This window comes from Oncorhynchus kisutch, linkage group LG13 (genome assembly GCF_002021735.2).
Source record: "Oncorhynchus kisutch isolate 150728-3 linkage group LG13, Okis_V2, whole genome shotgun sequence".
NCBI classification, from domain to species: Eukaryota; Metazoa; Chordata; class Actinopteri; order Salmoniformes; family Salmonidae; genus Oncorhynchus; species Oncorhynchus kisutch.
In genome coordinates, this window is record NC_034186.2 from 40,243,860 (window position 1) to 40,254,411 (window position 10,552).

Consider the following 10,552-nt stretch of genomic DNA (forward strand, 5'->3'; position numbering starts at 1 on the left):
AAAAAGTAAATGGGTGTGAATACTTTCTGAAGGCATTGTATTGGCACCTCAGTTTGACATATTGTTTCTGGGCAGAAATATTCTGACAATCTTTAGTTGAATGTTTGTTTTCACAAGCACCTGGCACCTAAAATATGTAAATTATGCTTTGAGTTTTTATACACAGTCTGTATGTAAAATCACAATGTACAGGCTGAAGAGTGTGCATTGCTGTGGATATCACAACCCCTCTCCTCTAGAGAGGATTGTTTTGCTGCTAGGGGAATGATTCTCTCAACTGTCATAACCATGCACCTTAATGCTTCAACTTTGAATCAATAATGATAACCCTAAAACTTACAAATTGTTATTCTGATAAATGATATTTTACCCAGATACACTTCATTGCTATGATATAGCCGTATGCTGAAACTCTATGCTCTTAAAAGGTACATTATACCGGTTGTTGACATCTGTAATCACCTGTTTTTTTATTAAGTGTTTGAAACGAACCATTGAGGCATTTAGAACATATCAGCCACTGAGTCTGTAGAACTTCCAGTGGAATTGTTTCCTCAGGGAAATGTGTGTATTTGTTACGTATAGAGAATTATAATAAAGTTAATACCTAACTGAATGCAAAACCAAGCCTGTTGGTTAAAATTTTATTACAATTTTCTATGTCTTTGTTTGTGTGTAGATTGTTGCCACAAAATCTAATCTCCCAACCCTCAGTAAGATTCTTCTCTGGAAATGTTTTTGTTTTTTGTTGCAGAGATGTAGGTTGCTTGTAATTTATATATATTTTTTCTTTACTAAGGATTGTTTCTAATTTCTTTAATTTCTTTTGATTGTCTTTTCAATAAATGTGGTCTTCAAAAAAACATGTGACTACTTTATAGTAAAAAAAAAAAAATATATGGAAAATTTAGGCCGGGATTTAATCCAATCGCGCTTTGTCGACAATGTGCCATTTACAGGTAGTTTGCGATTGAGCGGACATATGCAGCATCTACCATGAACGCAGAATGTTCTTATTATACCTCTGATGCGGTTCCGTGAATGCAGGAACACATGCGCCTTTAAAAGGTATGTTTCTGACATGCAATCGCATTGACTCCTGGCCATAATAGAGCCCCACAGTGTGTCAGAATACCCACAAAACCTAGTGGTCTAACAGGAAAATGGTTCCAATTGTTTTACCAACATTAATTTTTCCCATGCAAACTACAAATCCCTGCAAGCAGGTATTGTCCAATTTAAAACTTGCACAAGAGAGTTTACAGATTGTCAATTTTAAGAAATGTAGCCTATTTATTCATTACTACATTTAGCAAACATTACATAGTTAATCCAGAGATTCTTACCTTTGCCTCAATTCGGCAGTCTCATCCAGATCATTATGGCATTTGTAGTTCTTTATAATAGCCACATTAGCAGCTAATTAGCTTTTAATTTTGGGGAGGTAAATACAGGTGAATATATTGTCACCTTGTCCTAGAGAGATTTACATGGTTATCAAAATGTTACGCCAGGGTAAGCCTGCATGGAACACAACCCTAATTTGAAGTGTTTCTCAAATCAACTATGGGGACAATGTAATGGTGGAAAAAAACAATTGGAACCATTTCCCTGTTTGACCACTAGGTATTATGACTCTTGGTACTCTCTTAGGCCAAGATGCAATCAAGTCAGCAGTAACCCACATTTACCTGACAAATGCATATGTGGCTTTTCATTGCTTTTGTTTAGGCGGTGTCAGATGTGTAATGTTAGACATGTCAAATCTACAAGCGGCTCTTGACGTTATCTATCGCGGACATTGCCATGGAATGAACTGAGTAGAAATTCCATGCAACTGTTATAAGTTCAAACACTGGAATGTGTGATGTAATGTACACCGATTTAGTCTGATAAATCATTTGAAATGTAATTGTCATTATTTCTATATAGCCTGCAGTTTCTCGTTCTAAACTTCTAAAGCGGGTGTGGTTTCATGACTACTACAAAAGCAGCTCACTGATTCGACAGCTATAATGCAGGCGGTTACACCACAGACAAAAGGGGAAACCCAGACACGTCACAGGGGGTATAAATCTGAAGCATCGTTTAGAACTTAATGAGACAGCCCCAAGTTTTGCCAAATTTTGTCGTCTGGTCTTTGGTGTCCCAACGCAGGTAACGTAGCGGGAAATAGTTAGGGTGGCTAATACGGGAGCAGCATTAGCCACCCTAGCACGATGGTGTAATGGGATTTTATTAAGATTAGCATTTTTCCCTTTTGGGGGGGACTGCACAAAAAAGTAACTTTTTTCTAAAATGCCATGCCTAAATTCCACCGTTATTCAAGAATGGCCCAGGTACACAGACTGGCAATCCAGGATTTTGAAAACAACAAACCGGCCGCCCGCTACTTCTTTTAGTAAACAGCTGAGGGATGGGGCTGGAGAGATATAACCATGCTCAAATGCATTGTCAGAGGATAGAATGCCCCTGTCCCTGGGGTAGTATGAAATACACAATTAAATAAATCAATTTAAGGTCACAATCGTGGCAATGTGGCTAGGCTGTCAGCTGTAAGGTATGGTCTGTGGTGCAGTGGAAAGGGACCGTTGGCACCTAGCGGGAACCCAGTGAAGCTCCGATTCTGACGAGGCTTTCCGTATACGGTGGGCCAAGCCATCCAGGAAGTCCTTGTGCTGCTGTGTGACCGCTTGGGAGAGCAGGCTGGGTAGGGCCTGCAGATTGACTAGGATGGAGTCCAGTTTGTCATCCAAACTACCAATCCTCCTATCCAGCTCCTCGCTGCGCAGCTGCAGGTCAGACACCAGGTCGTACATCATGTTCTGAGTCTGTGGCGCAAAAACAGTGTCAAACTTGTGATCGGTGTTTAGAAAGAAATATATAAATTAAATATGATGAAAGGTGCACCTTGGCTAGATCCACAAGTGTGTTAGCCTGGTCGGTGAGTTTCATCTGTTCCAGTTTGACTCTGCGCAGTCTAGGGGAAAGTGAAGTGGAAGTGAGTTATGGAGGGCAAAGGTAAGGGGTAAGTTGGGCTGCATAACATACTCACAGATATATGCACATCAACTATTTATTTAACAATGGTTTGAAAAGGCACACTACTTACTGGTGAATGGCTTGCAGAAATTTGCGCTGATGTTTGCGTACCCTGGCGTGATCGATCTTCTTGACTAACTTGGTGTGTTTGTAGATAAGCCATGTCTCTCTGAGTACATTGGCAGCTGTGTTTTTCACCTGTAGGGAACATTCCAGAAAACATAAATGTTTTGGTACAGTCCTATGATGGTATCTAGCCCGTAGCATGGGACTTGGGCCGGGATTCAAGCTGATCGCGCTTTGTCGGCAATAAACCTTTTAAAGAAAAGGCCATATCTCTGTCCAGTGTCTGTTATTTGCCCATCTTTTTTTTCTTTTTACTGGCCAGTCAGAGATATGTCTTTTTCTTTGCAACTCTGCCTAGAAGGCCAGCATCCCAGAGTCGCCTCTTCACTGTTGATGTTGAGACTGGTGTTTTGCGAGTACTATTAAATGAAGCTGCCAATTGAGGACTTGTGAAGCGTCTGTTTCTCAATGTACTTGTCCTCTTGCTCAGTTGTGCACCGGGGCCTCCCACTCCTTTTTCTATTCTGGTTTGAGCCAGTTTGTGCTGTTCTGTGAAGGGAGTAGTACCCCGTGTTGTACCAGATCTTCAGTTTCTTGGCATGGAATAGCCTTCATTTCTCAGAACAAGAATAGACGAATGAGTTTCCGAAGAAAGTTATTTGTTTCTGGCCATTTTGAGCCTGTACTCGAACCCACAAATGCTGATGCTCCAGATACTCAACTAGTCTAAAGAAGGACCGTTTTTCTGTTGCTTCTTTAATTAACACTACAGTTTTTAGCTGTGCTAACATAATTGCAAAAGGCTTTTCTAAGGATCAATTAGCCTTTTAAAATGATAAACTTGGATTAGCTAACACAATGTGCCATTTGAACACAGGATATATTTGTGTTCTATTTTTCATAAATATAAAAATGTTCTTCCACAAAATTCCGTACAATTCAAATGTCATGATTATGATCCAGGCCTACAGCTAATGACATTACAGCCAAACCCAGTGAGCACCGATTGATGCAGGACATCTATTGACGTTTATTATTGGTTGACATTTGGTCCATCCACCCTGGCTTTGGGTGTGTTTGAGCGGATCACTTTTGTCAAGTCAGTGACCATCACAGATTTTGTCTTGTCTGGACCAGCCTTGATTTGCCCAATAATACTAGTCTATGACTGGTCCAGATTTTAAAGACTGTCCTTGTTTGGGGGCAGAGCTCATTAGAATTATACTCGGTGTACTTTGCAAGGCTTCAGTTGCTATAACTGTTACTGAGAATGTTGTTGTAGTTAAAATATTATTTTGGTTGTGTCGGTAAACTTCAAACATGATCACTGCCATTTCTGAAGCTTTTGAAAAGTCTGACATAAGTGACAGAAACAATCATGAGTAATTGATACTTTATTCTCCATTTTGCCCCATTTTGCTATTTTATTGGGACATAATAACTTGGCATAATGTTTTCTTTGATATTTTGCCGTAGAAGCAACAACCAAAATAGACGTCTTTTCAACTAAAACTAGATGTCAATAGGAGGTCCGGCAGAGTTGTCTTTTCAACTAAAACTAGATGTCAATTGGAGGTCCGGCAGAGTCGTCTTTTCAACATCTGTAAAAAGACTCATCTTAAAATACATATTTTAAACTTTCACTTAGAACTGAAAACTAAAGTGGCTTCAATGTCCGACAACATTTTGCTTACTGGGTTGCTGATTGGGGGGCATTGTCTTTATTTATAATGTCTCTTCATAAAACATTTTGATTATCCGATACGTATCAGGTTAGGGTCATAAATCCATGGGTTCAGTTCGGGTCAGGCCCAACATTCTGGAGCCATGAAGACCTCTAATGTCCACTTACTCGTTTATAGAGCTGAGTGTCCATCATAAAGTTGTGAACATGCTTCTCAGCTCTGGTCAACTCGGACTTCCTGGCAACTACAGCAACCACCAGGGCAGTGCAGCCAGCCCCCTGGGGAGAAAAGACAAAGGCAGTAATACTTTTTCATGGGGAAAAGTGTTGTCTTTATATCTCATTAGATATTATTTATTCAATATAATAACACATGTACGTATTATTATAATATGTTTGTTTTGTTGCTGTTGCCAGTGTATTATCACCATAGTTCATCCAACTACAAACCCTTTCTCGGATTACACTGATCTGGTTCTGGGTACTAACTCCTAAACTTGGGATAGGGTTAACTATCAGGTATCATATTGAGTGTTTAGGTTTAGAGGGTCTACACCAGAAGTTAATGCTTATCTGTAGGAGGAAGGTATATGGTGTGTGCAATTAAGCTTGGAATGTACTGAATGTAGGGAAAGTGGCAGGCATTGATAAGGGGAGAGAGCCATGGATTAGTGATGAAGAGGGTCGAGGTCAGGTCAGGTCACATTAAGGGAGATAGAAAAGTTTATGGCCCGTATCACTTAGTGCCCTGCCTAGCAGTAAAGATACAATGTTTGTACAGACGTGTCAGAGGAGACTCAGCCTAGGAGGAAGGGTTAAATATCAGTGTTTGTGTGAAAAGGTTTTTGTCTTGGTTTGTCTTGGTTAAACTTGGTTAAGTTTTCATAGTGTCCGTTGAGTTTTTACTCTGAGAAACTCAAACTTAACACCTTAGAGCTGCCTCATCCTGAATGTCATAGATCTCTTTTGACACTTGCGGATGCATAGGAAACATACCATGATTCCAGTCAGCAGACACACACCCTTTCCACAGTAAGTGTGAGGGACCATGTCTCCATAACCAATGGAGAGAAAGGTGATAGAGATGAGCCACATGGCCCCAAGGAAGTTATTAGTCACTTCCTGTGTGTCATGATACCTGGAGGAACAAGAAATATATATGTATTATAATAAACACGTATTTCTTTTTTTTACAGTACAACATCTTATACTCTATTCCATACATTTGTGTTTGTTTCATTATATATCGAGCAAAGAGGCATAGTAGAAGTCCATAACATCTTGAGCTAACCCCAATCAAGAGGCATTAATCTTACATAAGGATCTTCTTCACTGAGAAATGTACTGGATAGTAGTGATACAGTGTTGATGGAATGCCTACTGTGTCTGGGGCCTGTACCTCTCACATACACGCACCGTCCACGCTGCGATGATCCAACAAGAGACGCTGAAGACCAGCAGCACCGTGCCGGGGCAGATGGTCATGAGGGTCTTCATGACGAACCGCGTGTTGAAGTTGATCTTGTTGAGGGCGCCGATGCTGCGCGACGAGGCGTCCGTGAAAAGCTTGCTGTGCAGCAGCATGACACGACCGATTAGGTAGAGCCTGAGGAACATTGGGATGGAGAGGACGAGGTCCACGTCGGCATTGGTCAATGAGTGTGGGTAGGTGAAGGCCAGCCGGGCTGTCCAGGTGAAGATGTACTGGCCCGGGATGGGGTGGATGGCACAGACCAGCAGCTCCAGCACAACCAGGAAGATCCGCTCATATGTCATAGCAATCCTCCAGTCGTCAGCTGCATTGTCCACCATGAAGAGCTGTGTGTGTAGGTGTAAGGATAGGAGGGCAAACAAGGAGATTTAGATGTGGGGGGAAAAGAGAGCAAGGGGAACAACTGTAATATTAATGGTGATGGTGGCATATCACCTGTATTTCCCGTGCATGGTACATCACAATGAGGCCGAGCAATACAGCAGTTGAAAGGCTGACGAGGCATTTCAGAGCAAATGAGTATGATGATTCCTGCAGAGAAGATAGACAATTAAGATCCCCTCTTTAAAATGTCTTGTCTTACCATTACGCTAGGCCTCGTATTCATGGTAGACCTCTAATTCTGCATGATATTATGACGGGTCAATCCACTGCAATAGAGACATTTCTTACCTTCGTGTAAACCCCCCAGGACAGTTCCGTCTCCGTCACCATGACAACAATCCCAAACATCCCGAAAATCAAGGCATAGTCGCTCAGCTGTTTGCGCTTTCCAAATAGCGCTCTACGCTGGCCCAATCTGTAGCCAATGTCCTTAGTCCTCTTCTGTGGCGCGTCTCCTCCTCCCTCGCTGTTGCCCTTACTATTGTCCTCACTGAGGCCTTTGGAGAACACCTCCTCCAGGACGGACCTGTGGAGAGTCTGGAGGGGCTCTTGTCTTGCTGAGTCCAGCTCTGAAAGGTTGGGTGGCGAAGCTCCTAAGCTGCTCAGGGGTCTCCCAACATCCCCATTGTATTTAGCGCTTGTCACAACTGTGTCGGGAGGGAGTGGGCTACTGCTCTTGGACAGGTAAGGCGTTGAACCAACATGGCCAACCTTTTTGGTATGAGGATGTACCTGTTGCTCCCCTTGTCGTTGCCCTTCTCCCTCTAGTTGATGGTTCTCCGGCCACCGCTGGCTACTGGAAGAGGAGTGAACACTGCTTTTGTCGCTAGTAGCCGGGAATGAATTCTTCACTCGTGGGCTGCTGCTGGATGGGTAGAGAGAACACTGATGGCATTTTAGAATGCTAAGATGGTCACAACAATGCTGCCTTTGAGGGTGTTGCTGTAGTTGCTGGTTTAAGTAAGGTTGTTGGCCTCTACAATGCACTCCACACTCATTGGCACAGCAGCTAGGTAAACCGTTTCCTAGCATCCATTGGTGTTGTGTATCTAAGGGAAGTTTCTGTTGGTCCTGAGATTGAGACAAAACCAAGAGCTGCCTAACTTTACTTGACTCATTGCCATTCAGAGGTATATTGAGCGAAGGCTCTGTTTTTTCAGTAGTCGAGACTGGTGGTAGGTTATGCTCTTTAATCTTGAAATGATTATGGGTCTGCTGCTGCCATTGATTATACTCCTTCAGCCCGTCTTCTCCTCTGCATCGGGATGTGAAATGATCCTTCTCGGGATTGACAGTCCCTGTTGAGGGATCCTCTTGACTTGGTTTCTGCCTGAAAAACCGGGATGACGATGACACCAGGGAGTTCTGAGGATAGGAGTGGGTATACTGTAGAGAAGGAGGAGTTCCCTTCTTGGAGAATGTGGAGAGGCAGTCCTTCAAGAAGCCCTGCTTTGATTGTGGCTGGAAACCGGCCACCTCTGATCCATGTTTTGTACTAGGAGAATAGCAAACAGAGCCACAGTCCGCATCAGGACGTCCCACCGTGGTCCCATGCCACTCAGCCAACAGTGGGCTTTCACGCTGCAGTTCAAGAGTACCACCCACCTGGCTACAAAAGAGCAGGAGATCTTGATTGCTCAGTTTTGACAGTGTAGTTTTTAATGGTGGAGATTTCCGTGGTGGAGCGACTCCATTTGGAGTAGCCTGTGGCGGAGAAGTGGAAGTGGAAATGCTGTTATTGCTCTGCTCTGGTATTGACATTTGGGGCTGGAGGGCAGTTCCAGAGTAGCGATACTGCATGACCTCAGGGGCTTTGTCTGGTAGAGACTGCCCTCGAGAGTTGCAGTGATCCGGATCTTGGTCGTTGCAAGCGTCTCCTGTTGAATCGAGCCGACGTGTTGCATTGGTGGGTTTGACCAGAACCAGCCTCATAATGTATGATGATGATGACAATTATTTATTTAATTTCCTGTGTACTATGGCAGCTAAAAGCTGAATTGCAGTAACACATACAAGGAACCAAATTTCAATGAACAAAACAAGATACAATAAGATCAAAAAGTCAGGGAGTTGAGGCAGGAATGGAGGTTGAACAGTCTGAGCGGTGAAGGGATGGAGGGAGCATTTTGGTCACAGCAAGGGAGGTCGGTGGTCATATCAGAGTCAGTCCGAGACTTTTCCGGAGCCTTTACCACAGCTCGCTGTCCCCGGCGTCCTCAGCCTCTCCTTATGGACTCTGTAAGTAGCTGGCTAGCTACTCCTCCGTACTACCAATGTGTAGCACCGACTTGGGGGGTGCCCCAGAATCCGATGGCAGCTTAACTTAATGTTTCCTGTACATGTTGTATATTTTATACATATTTTGTTGTTTTTAACTGTCTTTTTAATCAACATTTAGTTTTTGTTAACTAAGTATTGTTTAATAATTTTATGAATTTAGAAAAAACGGTGATGCTGGCAAGTTAGTTGAACATGAACTTAATGGGAAAATCTTGTCACTTGTAACACTGTTTACATTGATGAACTGCAAAGACTTTGCTAGGAAGGAATCCAGGTTCAAATGAAAATGTTTCAACCCAACTGCTTATGTTGGTATAACCATGTGCAATAGCCAATGCATTGTTGATCATTTTTTGAAGAAAAAAAAATAAGATTCAGTCCATAATATTATTAATAACCTATTTCTTCAGGTTATTCAGGTTGCTGCATCCATATTCATGGTGTATTACAGTCATCCAGCTAAAAGAGCGTTGGGTTCACACAAAAATAATCTGTAAGAAAGCAGAGGAAACATGAAGGAATACTATACAAAAGACATTGACACTACTCCCTCTTAAAAGCTGTAAAGTATCTGATCAATAAGACATCATTTTAAGTGAACAGCATGCTCTACATTTTATGGCAAAAGCTAACAAAGATCCAAGTCAAACATAGAACTTCTAACAGATAAAACATTTTTAGGAGACCTGTGTATAACTGTCTCCCAAAGTGAGACTGGAGAGCTCCTGTCAAAACCAGATGAGCCCCTCTGATAGGAATCATCCTCAAACAGGGATATCACCATTGCTACGGATTTAGGGACTATGGACATATATAAACCTATATTGTCAACCATAACTGGGTTATCAATGTTGAATACACTATATAAAAAAACCTTTGTGTGTACGCTAACCTTTGTCATTATTTAGCCTTGTGTATTTTCCAACTGAGCTTGCAGAATGTGGTGACGGTAAAACATCCACAGTACTATTTATTTTAGAAACTTATTAGAATCCCATATTCTTCAATTGATTTTACATTTCCGTCTAACAGTGTCCTAATGCACCGCAGATACTTGCACCCGGGACAAGAAACCTAGCCTAATTTATCAAACGACTACATAATAGTCAAACTCCACAAGGAACTGGTTAAATGCAGTTCACAATATTGTGCATTTAAACTGAACAACTACCAGACCCTCTCTTTGCTTGCTTAACAAATGTATGACTCTTTAGGGAGAAAAAATCTCCCATTTATTACTTTTCTCTGCTCTATTGACCCAAAGCATGAGAAATAACTGACTAGACCCCCGTAGCCCAGAGACTCTTACCTTATTCCTTCAGATACGTTTCTCTCACTCTCCTTGTAGAAAGCCACGCACAACTTGGAGGTGATCTTGGCTAGTGCCGGGGCAGGGCACCGCTCGAAAGGCTTTTGAAGTGGGAGCCAGACAGCAGACTTCCTAGTGCTCAACACTTGAGATGGGGCCGCTTTCCTTTGAAAGTGATCATTAGGATTCAAACTGAAGAAAGGGCAGCTGCTGGGCTTATTAAAGGCCTGCCATGCAAATGCAATGGAGGACAAAGCATTGGGTCTGTGCGGGATACAGAACATGATGTGACATC

At 42.4% G+C, this 10,552-nt stretch overlaps 1 protein-coding gene across 1 annotated transcript; it reads right to left on the reverse strand.

The window, feature by feature from the left end:
- Window positions 1–2,338: 2,338 nt before the first annotated feature.
- On the reverse strand, window positions 2,339–8,600 carry LOC109902954 (small conductance calcium-activated potassium channel protein 1-like). The gene is made up of 9 exons (XM_020499636.2): window positions 8,464–8,600; window positions 6,957–7,533; window positions 6,720–6,815; window positions 6,192–6,610; window positions 5,789–5,930; window positions 4,961–5,071; window positions 3,113–3,240; window positions 2,911–2,980; window positions 2,339–2,831 (listed from the first exon to the last, which is right to left on the reverse strand). Exons 1-9 carry the CDS (start codon window positions 8,598–8,600, stop codon window positions 2,550–2,552), a joined length of 1,962 nt encoding a protein of 653 aa, XP_020355225.1. The 3' UTR covers window positions 2,339–2,549.
- Between the last annotated feature and the right edge of the window lie 1,952 nt (window positions 8,601–10,552).